Below are 19,674 nucleotides of genomic sequence, written 5' to 3'. Positions count from 1 at the left end.
TAGAGGTGGGGGGGGGAGGTAGAGGTGGGGGGGGGGGGAGGTAGAGGTGGGGGGGGGGGGAGGTAGAGGTGGGGGGGGAGGTAGAGGTGGGGGGGGGAGGTAGAGGTGGGGGGGGGAGGTAGAGGTGGGGGGGGGGAGGTAGAGGTGGGGGGGGGGAGGTAGAGGTGGGAGGGGGGAGGTAGAGGTGGGGGGGGGGAGGTAGAGGTGGGGGGGGGGAGGTAGAGGTGGGGGGGGGAGGTAGAGGTGGGGGGGGGGAGGGGGGAAAGAGAGAGAGGGGGGGAAGAGAGAGAGGGGGGGAAGAGAGAGAGGGGGGGAAGAGAGAGAGGGGGGGAAGAGAGAGAGGGGGGGAAGAGAGAGAGGGGGGGAAGAGAGAGAGGGGGGGAAGAGAGAGAGGGGGGGAAGAGAGAGAGGGGGGGAAGAGAGAGCGAGGGGGGGAGAGAGAGGGGGGGGGGAGAGAGGGGGGGGAGAGAGAGGGGGGAGAGAGGGGTGCTGTGAAAGAGGGAGAGTGAGAGGTGGCGAAAAAGAGGGGGAGAGAGAAGATAGAGAGAGAGAGAGAGAGAGAGGAGAGACGGGAGGAGAGAAGGAAATGGGAGGTCGAAGGAGAGAGGAGATGGGAGAGCAGAGAGGGAGAAAGGAGAGGGAGAGAGGAGAGGGAGAAAGAGACGGAGTGAAAGAGGGATAGAGTGAGAGCTGGCGAAAATGAGGGAGAGAGGTGGAGAAGGGCAGCAAGGAGATAGAGAGGGGCAGGGAGAGGAGAGAAAAAAAAATATATATATATATATGAGAGAGAGAGGGGGGGGGATAGAGAAGGGGAGAGGAGTTACATAGAGGGAGAGAGGAGAGAGAAAGAGGCGGAGTGAAAGAGAGAGTGATTGGTGGCGAAAAAGAGGGAGAGAGAGAGGAGATAAAGAGAGGCGGAGACGGAGAGGCTGTGAGAAAGGGCGAGAGAAAGAGAGATGAAGAGGAGAGTGAGAGATAGAGAGAGGACGTCTCATGCCCAGCACCCGTGGTCCATATGAGACTCCCAGGTTGATGGTTATTTCTGTGGATCATGTCCAAGTGAGCAGTGGGAAAGGCTGAGGTCTGACGGTGGATGGTGGAGAGCGCTGGTCTCACTGATCTGATTTGAATTCTATCTCTCAGTGGAATCCCACCCCTTGCTCAGAGTCTTCCTTCCTACAAATGCCTCTGTTCGATCGGCCGGCCTGGAATCAGAGTGCGAACGGATTGGCATGAATTACAACATCTTTGATGCGTACTTCGGTCAGAGGTCGGAACGTCTTCTCATTTACCGGAAGCTTCTCCAGCTCATCGAGTGTCTCCAGCCCATCGATTACTCTGGGGAGAGAGGAGGAGAATGGGATGGTTCAGTTCAGAATGATACCTGCACTGCAAGGGTTAAATTAGGAGAGATTACACAAACTAGGGATGTATTCCCTAGAATTTAGAAGGTTAAGGGGTGATTTAATTGAACTTTACAGGGGTATTTCCCATTATAACGTAGTAGACACAGTAATTTATATAATACAGAATATTTTTTGATTGATTCGGTTATTGTCCACAGATATATAAAGATCAGCCCAATCTGAGTGTTCATAGAATCATAGAACTTTACGCACAGGAGGCCATTCGGCCCATCGTGCCTGTTGTTGTGGCTGTTTTAGTGTATTGTTATTCTGCACATTTCCCTGTAAGGACGGAGGGGGTGAGCAGAGCAGCTGAACAACACAGTCAAGGCGCTGCCCTCCACTCCCAGGAGAGCGCCTCCCCGCAGGGGCTGGCGAGGCCTGCGGGCACCACCCACAGGGCGATGGCATGTGAACAGCTGTGGCTCAGTGGGCAGCACACTCACCTCTGGGTCAGACAGTTGTGGGTTCAAGTCCCACTCCAGAGACAAAACTATCTCGTGAAATACTGAGGATGTACTGAGTGCTACATTGTCGGGAATTGCTGCCTTTCGGATGAGACGTTAAACCGAGGCTCCGTCTGCCCTCGAAAGTGGACATGCGGACTGACCGGGCTCCGTGCCGACTGACCACTATTTTGAAGAAGAGCATGGGGAGTTATCCCTCAGCCGAAATAGATTATCTGGTCATCATCACAGTGCTGCTTGTGGGATCTTGCTGTGCGCATTTTGGCTGCCGCGTTTGCGACCTTACAACAGTCACTGCACTGCAAAAAGTCCGTCGTTGGCTGTAAAGTGCTTTGGGGCGCCCTGAGGTTGTGAAAGTCGCTACAGAAATACAAGTCTTGCTTTTTAAACCTACTTGCCAAACACCGTGTACTTCATGTCAAGGTGAGGCTGCTTCCCGTACGTGAAGAAGAACTGGGAAGAGTTTGTGTTGGGGCCGTTGTTTGCCATGGAAACGACCCCTCGGACATTGTGCTGAAACAGACCATGAACAGGTAGATGAAGTGGGGCACCAATCAGCGCCAGCGTCACTCGCTGGGAGCGGCATTCTGACGAGCACAAAAGGTTTTAAATAAAGTCTTTTCTCACCTTAAGATGCTCACTGATCTCATCTTCAAACCTCCTGCCCCAGATACTGGATCCTCCTTTCCCAGTGCCTGTGGGGAAAATCACAGCGCATGCAAGTACTACAACAACAACTTTGTACAACTATATGGCACCTTTCACATAATAAAGCAACCCAAGGCACTTCACAAGAGTGATTGTCAAACAGAACTTGACACCAAGGACAGAAGGAGATGAGACCAAAAGCTGGTTCAAAGAGGTAGGTTTTAAGGAGCGTCTTAAAGGAGAGAGAGAGATAGAGAGGCAGAGGGGTTATGGGAGGGAATTCCAGAGCTTAGGGCCCAGGCAGCTGAAATGTGATGTGGATAATGCAGACACAGTGCTGTACAGAGGACAAGAGATCCAGCAGTGTTACATTGCTGGTTTATGCCCAGACACTTTGCTGCTGCTCGGCACCTACTCCCACTCCTGTCAGCAAGTCCTTCCCTCCCTCCGAACAGGGGCGTGACTCGCACACAATATCTCGAAATACAGTCTGCCCCAGGGTCGAAGAGAACCCCTTATTACTGTAGGTAGCTCACTGACAGACACAAAGCCCTCATTCTCCTCCCAGTCTTCAGAATGGCAGCAGAGTAAACAATATCGGAACACGTGACTCCTCCCGGAATGTAGCCAAATAACTACAGACTTTGTTAACTCTCTCCTGGAGCAGCATCTAGGTTTAGCCGAACCAGCTTTCGTGATTCAGCTCTATCTACATGAACACCAAAAGATCTGCAGAACTGGCAGAAAACAGCCAAGTATATATATCATTGTGCCTGAGCATGTCAATCAACCCTCCCACACCATGCAGACTGGTTTTACTGGGGTTGAAACAGTACATGGGCACTGGGCTGGCTGCAGTCCAACAGACTCAGAGTCATAACAGCACAGGAGGCCATCAGCCCATCGCGTCCATGCCGGCTCTCGGTTGAGCAATCTAGTTAATCCCATTCCCTGCTCTATCCCTGTAGCCCTGCACGTTTATTTCCCTCAAGTACCTATCCAATTTCCTTTTGAAATCATTGATCGTCTCCGCTTCCAGCACCTTCATCGGCAGTGAGTTCCAGGTCATTACCACCCGCTGCATAAAAAAGTTCTTCTTCACATCTCCCCCTGTATCTCTCGCCCAAAACCTTAAATCTGTGTCTCCTAGTCCTTGAATGATCAGCAAATGGGAACAGCATTTCTTTGTCTACCTTATCTGAACCTGTCATCACCTTGTACACCTCTAACAAATCTCCTGTAAGAAATAGTTAAATCTAAAAGCAGGGGTTTAAATCCAAAGAAATTGCAAATTACAAAACGGGGATAATAAGCCGAAAGAAAAAGGCTTCCCAGCCCAGCAGCTGGGCAGCTGCATTCGACAAGGGCACAGAGAGCACACAGCTAACGCAAGGACGGACATCCCCAGACATTAAACTGATAAGGAGAGTCAGCACAGAGCGGTAGAATAAACAAAGTACCCCTCGGGAGACCCAAAGTGAGACAGCATGGAGCCAATGAGACCATAAAGTGTCCTTAAGAAATATAACGAGACATTCAGCACAGAGATAAGAAACCGCTGTCAGCGAGATGAGAAGGGACTGTCAGTGATACCTCTCCCAGGCAATTGGGCTATAGGATGGGTAAAAGATGATTGGCACCAGGTATCACAGCTCGAGGAACAACCCAAGAGGTTACCACTGCCACTGGCTGAAGGGATCCACCAATCCGAGACTTCCGCTCTGACTATCCATGCGTCCTTCCGGCCACTTCGCTCCACGTAGACCACTCTCAACTGTCACGGGTTGTATGTCTATATCTACCTTAACTGTATGCGGTGTCTGATTATGCTTTAAAACTGTCGCTCTTTAATAAAATACCTTACCATTTGGGTATGTGTGTGTGACCTGTGATCCTAATCTTACACTCCCCTCAACCCCCTTTGCTCCAAGGAGAACAACCCTAGCTTCTCCAATTTAACCTCGTAGCTAAAATCCCTCATCCCTGGAAACATTCTGGTAAATCTCCTCTGCAATACTCCAGTTGCAGACTAACCAGAGCTTTATAAAAGTTCAGCATAACTTCCCGGCTTTTGTACTCAATACCTCTATTTATGACACTCAGGATCCCACATGCTTTGCTACCTACTCTTTCAATATGTCCTGCCACCTTCAAAGATCTATGCACATGAATCTAAGGTCCCTGTGTCCCTGCACACGCTTTAGAACTGTGCCAGAGTCAGGATAAATGGTTCATTCTCTGGTTGGCTACCAGTAACTAGTGGGGTGCCACAGGGATCAGTGCTGGGACCCCAACTATTTACGATCCATATTAACGACTTGGAAGAAGGGACTGAATGTAACGTAGCCAAGTTTGCTGACGATACAAAGATGGGAGGAAAAGCAATGTGTGAGGTGGACACAAAAAATCTGCAAAAAAACAGACAGCTAAGTGAGTGGGCAAAAATTTAGCAGATGGAGTATAATGTTGGAAAGTGTGAGGTCATGCACTTCGGCAGAAAAAAATCAAAGAGCAAGTCATTATTTAAATGGAGAAAGATTGCAAAGTGCTGCAGTACAGCGGGACCTGGGGGTACTTGTGCATGAAACACAAAAAGATAGTATGCAGGTACAGCAAGTGATCAGGAAGGCCAATGGTATCTTGGCCTTTATTGCAAAGGGGATGGAGTACAAAAGCAGGGAAGTCTTTCTACAGTTATACAGGGTATTGGTGAGGCCATACCTGGAATACTGCGTGCAGTTTTGGTTTCCATATTTACAAAAGGAGATACTTGCTTTGGAGGCAGTTCAGAGAAGGTTCACTTGGTTGATTCCGGAGATGAGGGGGTTGACTTATGAGGAAAGGTTGAGTAGGTTGGGCCTCTACTCATTGGAATTCAGAAGACTGAGAGGTGATCTTATTGAAACGTATAAGATTATGAGGGGGCTTGACAAGGTGGATGTAGAGAGGATGTTTCCACTGATGGGGGAGACTAGAACTAGGGGGCATAATCTTAGAATAAGGGGCCGCCCATTTAAAACTGAGATGAGAAGAAATTTCTTCTCTCAGAGGGTTGTAAATCTGTGGAACTTGCTGCCTCAGAGAGCTGTGGAAGCTGGGACATTGAATAAATTTAAGACAGAAATAGACAGTTTCTTAAACGATAAGGGGATAAGGGGTTATGGGGAGTGGGCGGGGAAGTGGAGCTGAGTCCATGATCAGATCAACCATGGTCTTATTGAATGATGGAGCAGGCTCGAGGGGCCGTATGGCCTACTCCTGTTCCTATTTCTAATGTTCTTATTAAATCTATAGTGCCTCTCCCTATCCCTTCTGCCAAAATGCACAACCTCACACTTCTCGGCATTAAATTCCAGTTCCACGCCAACATGGTGGGCTCTTAACTGCCTTTTGAAGTGGCCCAGAAAGACGATCCCTGGAACGCAGGAGATCGAGGCGGTAAGTTTTAGCGCCAGAGCTAACCTGCCAGAGAAGTTCGCGGGAGGTCGGTGATTTCACCACGCGCAACCGGTAACCCCTTGGCGCCCCGTTATCGCCCCCAGGCAATGCTAACGGGAAACGCAAAGGCGGCCAATTTTTTCCCCTGTAGATTTTAAGGAGCATCTTAAAGGAGAGAGAGGCAGAGAGGTTGAGGAAGGGAACTGCAGAGATTAGGGTCCAGGCAGCTGAAAGTACGGCCGTCAAGGGAGTGGGGAAGTTACCTGTCGGGTCTCCAGTCTGCACAATGAAACCTTTGATATTACGGTGGAACAGGCACCCGTTGTAGTAATCACTGGCACACAGCGCCAGGAAATTCTAGAGTCAGGAGGGAAAACAGGAGAACAATCAGCGTCAGCGGGAGAAAGGACACGGCCGGAAATTACAGTACTGTACCCAGGGTTATACAGTGACAGAACTGTACCCACTAGTACTGTACCCCGGGGTTAGACAGTGACAGGCCTGTACCCCAGTGTTATACAGTGACAGACCTGTACCCACCAGTACTGTACTCCAGTGTTATACAGTGACAGACCTGTACCCACCAGTACTGTACCCCAGTGTTATACATTGACAAACCTGTACCCACCAGTACTGTAATTCAGTGTTATACAGTGACAGACCTGTACCCACTAGTACTGTACCCCGGGGTTAGACAGTGACAGGCCTGTACCCCAGTGTTATAGTGATAGATCTGTACCCACCAGTACTGCACTCCAGTGTTATACACTAACAGACATGTACCCCAGTGTTATACAGTGACATACCTGTATCCACCATTACTGTACCCATCCTATACAGTGACAGACCTGTACCCACCAGTACCGTACCCCAGTGTTATTCAGTGACAGGCCTGTACCCACCAGTACTGTACCCCAGCATTATACATTGACAGACCTGTACCCAACAGTATTGTACACCGTTATACAGTGACACACCTGTGCCCACCAGTACTGTACCCCAGTGTTCTACATTGACAGACCTGTACCCACCAGTACTGTAATTCAGTGTTATACTGTGACAGACCTGTACTCACCAGTACTGCACCCCAGGGTTATACAGTGACACACCTGTACCGACCAGTGCTATACCCATGTTATACAGTGACAGACCTGTACCCACGAGTACTGTAGCCCAGTGTTATATAGTGACAGAGCTGTACCCTAGGGTTGAACAATGACAGACCTGTACTCGAGGGTTATACAGTGACACACCTGTGCCTACCAGTATTGTACCCCAGTGTTATACAGTGACAGACCTGTACCCACCAGTACTGTACCCCAGTGTTCTACATTGGCAGACCTGTACCCACCAGTTAAACTAATGTGGCAGGGGGATGGGAACCAATGCAGGGAGACAGAGGGAAACAAAAAGGAGACAAAAACAAAAGACAGAAAGGAGATGAGCAAAAGTGGAGGGCAGAGAAATCCAAGGCAAAAAACAAAAAGGGCCACTGAATATAAAGGGGCTGCAGGAGGGGTCAAAACTAAAAATCATGATTTAAAAACTAGGATTAAAATACTCTACCTAAACGCACGCAACATTCGAAATAAAGTAAATGAGTTGACGGCACAAATCATTATAAATAGGTATGATTTGGTGGCCATTACAGAAACATGGTTGCAGAGTGGCCAAGACTGGGAATTAAACATACAGGGGTATCTGACGATTCGGAAAGATAGACAAGAAGGGAAAGGAGGTGGGGTAGCTCTGTTAATAAAGGATGATATCAGGACAGTTGTGAGAGACGATATTGACTCCAATGAACAAAATGTTGAATCATTGTGGGTGGAGATTAGAGATAGTAAGGGGAAAAAGTCACTGGTGGGCGTAGTTTATAGGCCCCCAAATAATAACTTCACGGTAGGGCGGGCAATAATCAAGGGAATAATGGAGGCATGTGAAAAAGGAACAGCAGTAGTCATGGGGGATTTTAACCTACATATCGATTGGTCAAATCAAATCACACGGGGTAGCCTGGAGGAGGAATTCATAGAATGCATATGGGATTGTTTCTTAGAACAGTATGTTACAGAACCTACAAGGGAGCAAGCTATCTTAGATCTGGTCCTGTGTAATGAGACAGGAATAATAAACGATCTCCTAGTAAAAGATCCTCTCGGAATGAGTGATCACAGTATGGTTGAATTTGTAATACAGATTGAGGGTGAGGAAGTTGTGTCAGAAACGAGCATACTATGCTTAAACAAAGGGGACTACAGTGGGATGAGGGCAGAGTTGGCTAAAGTAGACTGGAAACACAGACTAAACGGTGGCACAATTGAGGAACAGTGGAGGACTTTTAAGGAGCTCTTTCATAGTGCGCAATAAAAATATATTCCAGTGAAAAAGAAGGGCGGTAAGAGAAGGGATAACCAGCCGTGGATAACCAAGGAAATAAAGGAAAGTATCAAATTAAAGACCAATGCGTATAAGGTGGCCAAGGTTAGTGGGAAACTAGAAGATTGGGAAAATTTTAAACAACAGCAAAGAATGACTAAAAAAGCAATAAAGAAAGGAAAGATAGATTACGAAGGTAAACTTGCGCAAAACATAAAAACAGATAGTTAAAGCTTTTACAGATATATAAAACGGAAAAGAGTGACTAAAGTAAATGTTGGTCCCTTAGAAGATGAGAAGGGGGATTTAATAATGGGAAATGTGGAAATGGCTGAGACCTTAAACAATTATTTTGCTTCCGTCTTCACAGTGGAAGACACAAAAACCATGCCAAAAATTGCTGGTCACAGGAATGTGGGAAGGGAGGACCTTGAGACAATCACTATCACTAGGGGGGGTAGTGCTGGACAGGCTAATGGGACTCAAGGTAGACAAGTCCCCTGGTCCTGATGAAATGCATCCCAGGGTATTAAAAGAGATGGCGGAAGATATAGCAGATGCATTCGTTATAATCTACCAAAATTCTCTGGACTCTGGGGAGGTACCAGTGGATTGGAAAGCAGCTAATGTAATGCCTCTGTTTAAAAAAGGGGGCAGACAAAAAGCAGGTAACTATAGGCCGGTTAGTTTAACATCTGTAGTGGGGAAAATGCTTGAAACTATCATTAAGGAAGAAATAGTGGGACATCTAGATAGGAATAGTGCAATCAAGCAGACGCAGCATGGATTCATGAAGGGAAATCATGTTTAACTAATTTACTGGAATTCTTTGAGGATATAACGAGCATGGTGGATAGAGGTGTACCGATGGATGTGCTGTATTTAGATTTCCAAAAGGCATTCGATAAGGTGCCACACAAAAGGTTACTGCAGAAGATAGAGGTACGCGGAGTCAGAGGAAATGTATTAAGCATGGATCGAGAATTGGCTGGCTAACAGAAAGCAGAGAGTCGGGATAAATGAGTCCTTTTCCGGTTGGAAATCGGTGGTTAGTGGTGTGCCACAGGGATCGGTGCTGGGACCACAACTGTTTACAATATACATAGATGACCTGAAAGAGGGGACAGAGTGTAATGTAACAAAATTTGCAGATGACACAAAGATTAGTGGTAAAGCGGGTTGTGCAGAGGACACAGAGAGGCTGCAAAGAGATTTGGATAGGTTAAGCGAATGGGCTAAGGTTTGGCAGATGGAATACAATGTCGGAAAGTGTGAGGTCATCTACCTTGGGGAAAAAAAGCACAGTAAAAGGGAATATTATTTGAATGGGGAGAAATTAAAACATGCTGAGGTGCAGAGGGACCTGAAACTCTTTTTGGAGTTCACCTGCAAAAACATAAAACATTAAACGGTGCCACCCGACCTGGGTGACACTCCAGACATTTACAAGGCCCTTTTTTTTTTCCCCCTTTTTTTTTTTGTGTTTTTCTTTTTTTGGTTTTTTTTTGGGCACTAAAATCACAATTTTCCCCAGTGCCCCCTATAAAAGGGAAGGGGGACACTAAAAGCACCGGCAATTAAAACAAATTAAACTTAAAAACGTAAAATCAAATTAAAATTTGGTTGCCGGGCGTGATGATGCACTCCAGTCCCTCCGGTGCCCACCTCTCGCGGAAGGCCGCGAGCGTACCGGTGGACACCGCGTGCTCCATCTCCAAGGACACCCTGGACCGGATGTAAGAGCGGAAGAGAGGCAGGCAGTCAGGTTGAACGACCCCCTCGACCGCCCGCTGCCTGGACCGGCTGATGGCACCCTTGGCCGTGCCCAGGAGCAGTCCTACGAGGAGGCCTTCGGACCTACCCGCTCCCCTCCGCACAGGGTCAGAGGGACCTGAATCCCAAAAAGTGAGTTTGCAGGTGCAGCAGGTAATCAGGAAGGCGAATGGAATGTTGGCCTTCATTGCGAGAGGGATGGAGTACAAAAGCAAGGAGGTCCTGCTGCAACTGTACAGGGTATTGGTGAGGCCGCACCTGGAGTACTGCGTGCAGTTTTGGTCACTTTACTTAAGGAAGGATATACTGGCTCTGGAGGGGGTACAGAGACGATTCACTAGGCTGATTCCGGAGATGAGGGGGTTACCTTATGATGATAGATTGAGTAGACTGGGTCTTTACTCGTTGGAGTTCAGAAGGATGAGGGGTGATCTTATAGAAACATTTAAAACAATGAAAGGGATAGACAAGATCGAGGCACAGAGGTTGTTTCCGCTGGTAGGGGAGACTAGAACTAGGGGGCACAGCCTCAAAATACGGGGGAGCCAATTTAAAACCGAGTTGAGAAGAAATTTCTTCTCCCAGAGGGTTGTGAATCTGTGGAATTCTCTGCCCAAGGAAGCAGTTGAGGCTAGCTCATTGAATGTATTCAAGTCACAGATAGATTGATTTTTAATCAATAAGGGAATTAAGGGTTACGGGGAGCGGGCGGGTAAGTGGAGCTGAGTCCACGGCCAGATCAGCCATGATCTTATTGAATGGCGGAGCAGGCTCGAGGGGCTAGATGGCCTACTCCTGTTCCTAATTCTTATGTTATTACTGTACCTCAGTGTTATACAGTGACAGACCTGCACCCCAGTGTTATATAGTGGCAGACCCGTACCCACCAGTATTCTACCCCAGTGTTATGCAGTGACAGACCTGTACCCACCAGTACTGTACCCCAGGGTTATACAATGACAGACCCGTACCCACCAGTACTGTACCCCGGTGTTATACAGTGACAGACCTGTACCCTCGAGTACTGTAGCCCAGTGTTGTATAGTGACAGAGCTGTACCCCAGGGTTGAACAATGACAGATCTGTACCCGAGGGTTATACAGTGACACACCAGTGCCTACCAGTACTGTACCCCAGTGTTATACAGTGACAGACCTGTACCCACCAGTACTGTACCCCAGTGTTATACAGTGACAGACCTGTACCCACCAGTACTGTACCCCAGTGTTATACACTAACAGACCTGTACCCCAGTGTTATACAGTGACAGACCTGTACCCACTAGTACTGTACCCCAAGGTTAGACAGTGACAGGCCTGTACCCACCAGTACTGCACCCCAGTGTTATACACTGACAGGCCTGTACCCCAGTGTTATAAAGTGACAGACCTGTACCCACCAGTACTGTATCCGTGTTATACAGTGACAGACCTGTACCCATCATTACTGTACCCCAGTGTTCTACAGTGACAGACCTGTACCCACCAGTACTGTACCCCAGTGTTATACAGTGACAGACCTGTACCCACCAGTACTGTACCCCAGTGTTCTACAGTGACAGCCTGTACCCACCAGTACTGTACCCCAGTGTTATACAATGACAGACCTCTTCCCACCAGTACTGTACCCCAGTGTTATACTGTGACAGACCTGTACCCACAAGGATTGTACCCCAGTGTTATACAATGATAGAGACCTGTACCCACCAGTACTGTACCCCAGTGTTATACAGTGACAGACCTGTACCCACCAGTACTGTACCCCAGTGTTATACTGTAACAGACCTGTACCCACCAGTGCTGTACCCCAGTGTTATACAGTGACAGACCTGTACCCACCAGTACTGTACCCCAGTGTTATACACTGACAGACCTATACCCACCAGTACTGTACCCCAGTGTTATACACTGACAGACCTGTACCCACCAGTACTGTACCCCAGTGTTATAGAGTAACAGACCTAATCCCATTGATACTTTACCTGAAGTCCTGCAGGGAGAAAGAAAAAGTGGCCAACCAGATGTATACATGAATATAGGAGTAGATTATGGCTACTCTGTTACTCAACTCCATTTACCCACCTTTGCTCCATATCCCGTGATACACTCACCCAACAAATTAATCTGTCTTGAAAGCTCCAATGGACTCCCAGCACCCACAGCCTTGTAGGGAGATTTCCACCACCCTTTAGTTGAAAGCGTGCCTCCTGATTGTACTCCTGAATGGCCTGGCTCTAATTTTAAGGTTCACAGAATCATAGAATCGTACAGTGCCATTCTGCCCATCGTGCCTGTGCCGGCTCTTTGAAAGAGCTGTCCTAATATGTCTCCATTCCAGCATATTTCCCCATACCCTGCAAATGCATCTTCTTAAAGCAAATGTCCCATTGCCTTTTGAAATTTCCTGTGGAATCTGCGTCCACCACCCTTTCAGGCAGATCTTCTCAACTCACTGTGTGAAAACATTTTCTTTTCCCCTCTACTTCTTTTGCCAATTATTTAAATTGATGACCTCTGGTTACTGACGCACTTACCAGTGAAATCAGTTTCTCCATACTTGCTCTATCAAAGCCCCTCATAATTTTGAATACTTCTATTGGATCTCCCCTTAACCTTCTCTGCTCCAAGGAGAACAAACCCAGCGTCTCCAATCTCTCCATATAACTGAACCCTGGTAAACCACCTCTGCACCCTCTCCAAGGCTTTGACATCCTTCACAAAGTGCGGTGCCCGGAATTGGACACAATACTCCAGCTGAGGCCGAACCAGTAATTTGTAAAGATTTAACATGCTTTCCTTGTTTTTGTATTCAGTGCCCCTATTTACAAATCCAATACGCTTCTTAACTGCCTTATCAACTTGCCCTGCCACCTTCAAAGATTTGTGAATACGCACCCCCAGGTCCCTCTGTTGAGTATATTCAAGACAGAGGTCGATAGATTTTTGGCACTAAGGGAATTATGGGATATGGGGATAGTGCGGGAAGGCGTCGAGGTAGAAGATCAACAATGATCTTGTTGAATGGCGGAGCAGGCTTAAAGGGCCAAATGGCCTCCTCCTGCTCCTGTTTCCTATGTTCATATGTTCTCTGCTCTTGTACCCCCTTCAAAATAGCACCATTTAGATGATACTTCCTCTCTATGTTGTTCCTCCCAAAGTGCATCACTTCACACATAGCCACATTAAATTGCATCTACCACGTACCTGCCCATTTCACAGTCTGTCTGTCCTCCTGAAACCTGCTACTATCCTACTCACTGTTTAGTACATTGCCAAGGTCACTGTTTAGTACATTGCCAAGGTTTGTATCATCGGCAAACTTCAAAATTGTGCTCCCTATACTCAAGTCCAGGTCACATATATAAAACAAGAAAAGCTAATACTGACCCCAGGGAGATCCCACTATATACTTCCCTCCAGCCAAAAAAAATCCCTTCACCACTACTCTGACTCCTTCCCCATCTACACTATTTACTGCACTGTCTAAATAGCAGAGAGGTAAAGAAAGTCCTGGGATAAGTGTGGCAGCAGAAGCTGAGAATAACCGCGATGCCAAGCCACAGCTGGACGGCGACACGCAGAGCCACCCTGAGCCAAGCACTGCTGGTCAGAAGCATAAGCACTCACCTCGCAGGATCGGGGCGTCCGCTCACAGAACAGCTCAACCTTAATGTCTCCCAGGTCAGTGCGAATCGTCAGGGCCTGAAACACAAGGTGTTGGACAAAGAGTCAGAGCCGCAAATATCTCAGCACAGCCACCCCGTCTGCAAGGGGTGGCGGACCCCATCACCAAGGGCAAATACCCCGTCACCATGGGCAACCGCCCCGTCACCGGGGGAAGGCAGAGTTGGCTAAAGTGGACTGGGAAAATCGATTAAAAGTTAATGGTTGATGAGCAATGGCAGACATTTATGGAGATATTTCATAACTCTCAACAAAAATATATTCGTGAGAAAGAAAGACTTTAAGAGAAGGATAAATCATCCGTGGCTAACTAAGGAAGTAAAGGATGGTATCAAATTGAAAACAACGGCACACAATGTTGCCAAGATTAGTCAGAGGCCAGAGGATTGGGAATTTTTTTTAAACCAGCAAAGCACAACTAAAAAAATGAGAGAGAGAAAAGATAGATTATGAGAGTAAAACAGCAAGAAATATAAAAACAGATAGTAAGAACTTCTACAGGTATATAAAAAGGAAGAGAGTAGCTAAAGTAAGCTTTGGTCCCTCAGAGGATGAGACTGGGGAATTAATAATGGGAAACAGAAATGGCAGAGACTTTGAACAAATATTTTGTATCGGTCTTCATGGTAGAAGACACTAAAAACATCCCAATAATAGATAATCAAGGGGCTATAGGGAGGGAGAAACTTAAAACAATCACTATTACTAAAGAGAAGGTACTCGGTAAAATAATGGGACTAAAGGTGGACAAGTCCCCTGGACCTGATGGCCTGCATCCCAGGGTCTTAAAAGATGTGGCTGCAGAGATGGTGGATGCATTGGTTACAATCTACCAAAATTCCCTGGATTCTGGAGAGGTCCCAGCGGATTGGAAAACTGCAAATGTAATGCCCCTATTTAAAAAAGAAGGGAGACAGAAAGTAGGAAACTAAAGACCAGTTAGCCTAACATCAGTGGTGGGAAAATTATTGGAAAAAATCCTAAAAGACAGGATAAATCTACATTTGGAAAGGCAAGGATTAATTAGGGACAGTCCGCACGGATTTGTAAAGGGAAGATCGTGTTTGACTAACTTGATTGATTTTTTTGAGGAGGTAACTAAGAGGGACGATGAGGGTAGTGCGTATGATGTAGTATATATGGACTTTAGCAAGGCTTTTGATAAGGTCCCACATGGTAGACTGGTCATGAAGGTTAAAGCCCATGGGATACAGGGCAAAGTGGCAAGTTGGATCCAAAATTGGCTTAGAGGTGGGAAGCAAAGGGTAATGGTTGATGGATGTTTTTGTGACTGGAAGGATGTTTCCAGTGGGGTTCCGTAGGGCTCAATACTGGGTCCCTTGCTTTTTGTGGTATATATCAACGATTTAGATTTAAATATAGGGAGTATGATTACGAAGCTTTGCAGACGACACTAAAATTGGCTGTGTGGTTGATAATGAAGAGGAAAGTCATGGGCTGCAGGAGGATATCAATCTACTGGTCAGGTAGGCAGAGCAGTGGCAAATGGAATTTAACTCAGAGAAGTGTGAGGCAAGTTAGTCAAACACGATCTTCCCTTTACAAATCCGTGCGGACTGTCCCTAATTAATCCTTGCCTTTCCAAAAGTAGATTTATCCTGTCTTTTAGGAGGGCTAATAAGGAAAAGGTATACACATTAAGCGGTACGCCACTTAATAGTGTAGATGAACAAAGGGACCTTGGAGTGCTTGTCCACAGATCCCTGAAAGTAGCAGGCCAGGTGGATAAGGTGGTTAAGAAGGCATACGGAATGCTTGCCTTTATTGGCCGAGGCATAGAATATAAGAGCAGGGAGGTTATGCTTAAATTGTATAATACTTTGGTTAGGCCACAGCTGGAGTACTGCATGCAGTTCTGGTCGCCGTATTATAGGAAGGACGTGATTACACTAGAGAGGGTGCAGAGGAGATTTACTAGGATGGTGCTTGGAATGGAGAATCTTAGTTATGAGGACAGATTGGATAGGCTGGGTTTGTTCTCATTGGAACACAAGAGGTTGAGAGGAGACCTCATCGAGGTGTACAAAATACTGAGGGGCCTGGACATAGTGGATAGTAAGGGTCTATTTCCATTGGTGGAGGGGTCTATAACGAGGGGGCATAGTTTTAAGGTGGTTGGTGGAAGGTTTAGAGGGGATTTGAGGGGGGCTTCTTTACGCAGAGGGTTGTGGGGATCTGGAACTCGCTGCCCGGAAGAGTGGTGGATGCAGAAACCCTCACCGCTTTTAAGAGATGGTTGGATGGGCATTTAAAGTGCAGTAACCTGCAGGGTTACAGACCTAGAGCTGGAAATTGGGATTACACTGGATGACCTTTCGTTGGACGGCACAGATATAATGGTACTACAGGGAATAGAATACGGCCAGGGTGATCTCCTGGACTAGTGTCGATCATCTGAATGGGTCGGAGAGGAATTTTCCCAGATTTTTTCCCCGCTAAATTGGCCTGGGTTTTTATCTGTTTTTTTGCCTCTCCCAGGAGATCACATGGCTCCGGTTGGGGTGGAGTGTAGATGTTTTCAGTATAAGGGGTGTCGCAGTTGTATGAGGCGGACTGGTTGGGCTGGGTGTTCTTTGCCTTTCCATCATTGTTCATAGGTTCATATGTAACCTTTTGGGCTGCTGACCAAGGACTGTGTGGACACGATGGGCCAAAATGGCCTCCTTCTGCGCTGTAAATTTCTATGTTTCTAAAAGCATAATACAGTCAGGCAGTGTCAGCATGGTTTATGAAGGGGAAATCATGTTTGACAAATTTTCTGGAGTTCTTTGAGGATGTAATGAGCGGGGTGGATAAGGGGGAACCAGTGGATGTGGTGTTTTTGGATTTCCAGAAGCCATTCGATAAGGTGCCACGTAAAAGGTTAGTGCACAGGAACTCATGGGTTGGGGGTAATATATTAGCATGGACAGAGGATTGGCTAACGAACAGAAAACAGAGAGTTAGGATAAATTGGTCATTTTCCGGTTGGCAAATGGTAATTAGTCGGGTGCCACAAGGATCAGTGCTGGGGCCTCAACTATTTGCAATCGATATTAATGACTTGGATGAAGGGACCGAGTGTAATGTAGCCAAGTTTGCTGATGATACAAAAATGGATGGGAAAGCAAGTTATGAGGAGGACACAAAGAATCTGCAAAGGGATATAGACAGGCTCAGTGAGTGGGCAAACATTTGGAGATGGAGTATAATGTGGGAAAATGTGGGGTTATCCACTTTGGCAGAAAAAATAAAAAAGCAAATTCTTTTTTAAATGGAGAGTTTACAAAATGCTGCACTACAGAGGAACCTGGGGTCCTTGTGCACAAAAGTTAGTATGTAGGTACATCAAGTAATCAGGAAGGCAAATGGAATGTTTGCCTTTATTGCAAGGGGAATAGAGTATAAAAGCAGAGAAGTCCTGCTACAACTGTACAGGGTATTGGTGAGGCCACACCTAGAGAATTGTGTACAGTTTTGATCTCCTTATTTAAGGAGGGATATACCTGGATGCAGTTCAGAGAAGGTTCACTAGGTTGATTCCTGAGATGAAGGGGTTGAATTATGAAAGGCTGAGCAGGTTGGGCCTATACGCATTGGAGTTGAGAAGGAGGAGAGGTGATCTTATTGAAACATACAAGATACTGAGGGGGGGCTCGACAAGGTAGATGCAGAGAGGATGTTTCCCCTCGTGGGAAATCTAGAACGAGGGGGCATAGTTTCAGAATAAGGGGTCGCCCATTTAGAACTCAGATGAGGAGGAATTTCTTCTCTCAGAGGGTCGTGAATCTGTCAAATTCTCTACCCCTGAGTGCTGTGGAGGCTGGGTCATTAAATATATTTAAGGTGGAGATAGTCAAATATCTGTACGATAAGAGAGTAAAGGCTTATGGGGAACGGGCAGCGAAGTGGAGCTGAGACCATGATCAGATCAGCCATGATCTTAAGAACATAAAAAAATAGGAGCAGGAGTAGGCCATTTGGCCCCTCGTGCCTGCTCCGCCATTCTACACGATCAAGGCTGTTCAAACGCCCCCGTCATGGAGGGCAACCACCCTGTCACCAGGAATCCAACATGAAAGCAGGCAGTAAACCACAGGGGGCTGGTAACTGTTGAACAAATCAAACCAAAATTGAAAACTTGAAGGGAAGGAGGAGTTGGGACCAGGCTGGAGGCAAAGTTTATAAACTCCAGCAAATATGTCTCCAGGTTGGGGGGGGGGGGGGGGGGGTGAGGAGGGGGCGGTGGGCGGAAGAGAGGAGGGGGGGGGGTGAGGGGGGGGCGGTGGGCGAAAGAGAGGAGGAGGGGGGGGGGGAAGATGAGGGGGAGAGCGGGGAGATGATGAGGGAGGGAGGGGGGAGATGATGAGGGAGGGAGGGGGGAGATGAGGGAGGGAGGGGGGGAGGAGATGAGGGAGGGAGGGGGGGAGGAGATGAGGGAGGGAGGGGGGAGGAGATGAGGGAGGGAGGGAGGGAGGGAGGGAGGGAGGGAGGGAGGGAGGGAGGGAGGAGATGAGGGAGGGAGGGAGGGGGGGAGGAGATGAGGGAGGGAGGGAGGGGGGAGGAGATGAGGGAGGGAGGGAGGGGGGAGGAGATGAGGGAGGGAGGGAGGGGGGGAGGAGATGAGGGAGGGAGGGAGGGGGGAGGAGATGAGGGAGGGAGGGGGGAGGAGATGAGGGAGGGAGGGAGGGGGGAGGAGATGAGGGAGGGAGGGAGGGGGGAGGAGATGAGGGAGGGATAGAGGGGGGAGGAGATGAGGGAGGGAGGGGGGAGGAGATGAGGGAGGGAGGGGGGAGGAGATGAGGGAGGGAGGGGGAGGAGATGAGGCAGGGAGGGGGGAGGAGATGAGGCAGGGAGGGGGGAGGAGATGAGGGAGGGAGGGGGGGAGGAGATGAGGGAGGGAGGGGGGAGGAGATGAGGGAGGGAGGGGGGGAGGAGATGAGGGAGGGAGGGAGGGAGGGGGGGAGGAGATGAGGGAGGGAGGGAGGGAGGGGGGGAGGAGATGAGGGAGGGAGGGAGATGAGGGAGGGGGGAGATGAGGGAGGGGGGAGATGAGGGAGGGGGGAGATGAGGGAGGGGGGAGATGAGGGAGGGGGGAGATGAGGGAGGGGGGAGATGAGGGAGGGGGGAGATGAGGGAGGGGGGAGATGAGGGAGGGGGGAGATGAGGGAGGGGGGAGATGAGGGAGGGGGGGAGATGAGGGAGGGGGAGATGAGGGAGGGGGAGATGAGGGAGGGGGAGATGAGGAGGGGGGAGATGAGGGAGGGGGAGATGAGGGAGGGGGAGATGAGGGAGGGGGGAGATGAGGGAGGGGGGAGATGAGGGAGGGGGGAGATGAGGGAGGGGGGAGATGAGGGAGGGGGGAGATGAGGGAGGGGGGCATCTTTCTTCTCATGCTTTCAGCGTCTGGGGTCTCATCTTGTCTTTGTCTCATCTTTCTTTTTTCTCATCTTTCTTTTTCTCATCTTTCTTTTTTCTCATCTTTCTTTTTTCTCATCTTTCTTTTTTCTCATCTTTCTTTTTTCTCATCTTTCTTTTTCTCATCTTTCTTTTTCTCATCTTTCTTTTTCTCATCTTTCTTTTTCTCATCTTTCTTTTTCTCATCTTTCTTTTTTCTCATCTTTCTTTTTTCTCATCTTTCTTTTTTCTCAATCTTTCTTTTTCTCATCTTTCTTTTTTCTCATCTTTCTTTTTTCTCATCTTTCTTTTTTCTCATCTTTCTTTTTCTCATCTTTCTTTTTTTCTCATCTTTCTTTGTCTCTTTTTTCTCATCTTTCTTTTTTCTCATCTTTCTTTTTCTCATCTTTCTTTTTTCTCATCGTTCTTTTTTCTCATCTTTCTTTTTTCTCATCTTTCTTTTTTCTCATCTTTCTTTTTCTC

General features: G+C 47.8%; 1 protein-coding gene across 1 annotated transcript in view; it reads right to left on the bottom strand.

Moving 5' to 3' along the window:
- Positions 1 to 363: 363 nt before the first annotated feature.
- ppil3 (peptidylprolyl isomerase (cyclophilin)-like 3) overlaps positions 364 to 19,674 on the bottom strand; it is a 21,023-nt gene continuing 1,712 nt past the window's right edge. Inside the window, exons 2-6 of the mRNA XM_070863459.1 lie at positions 13,738 to 13,812; positions 6,223 to 6,316; positions 2,501 to 2,568; positions 2,268 to 2,386; positions 364 to 1,338 (exon numbers count right to left, since the gene is read on the bottom strand). Of these exons, the coding sequence (XP_070719560.1) occupies positions 1,212 to 1,338; positions 2,268 to 2,386; positions 2,501 to 2,568; positions 6,223 to 6,316; positions 13,738 to 13,812 (483 nt within the window). The 3' untranslated portion in view covers positions 364 to 1,211. The remainder of the gene's footprint in view (positions 1,339 to 2,267; positions 2,387 to 2,500; positions 2,569 to 6,222; positions 6,317 to 13,737; positions 13,813 to 19,674) is intronic.

Source organism: Pristiophorus japonicus, chromosome 20 (assembly GCF_044704955.1).
Source record: "Pristiophorus japonicus isolate sPriJap1 chromosome 20, sPriJap1.hap1, whole genome shotgun sequence".
Lineage (NCBI taxonomy): Eukaryota > Metazoa > Chordata > Chondrichthyes > Pristiophoridae > Pristiophorus > Pristiophorus japonicus.
This window is presented reverse-complemented; position numbering and strand designations above follow the sequence as displayed.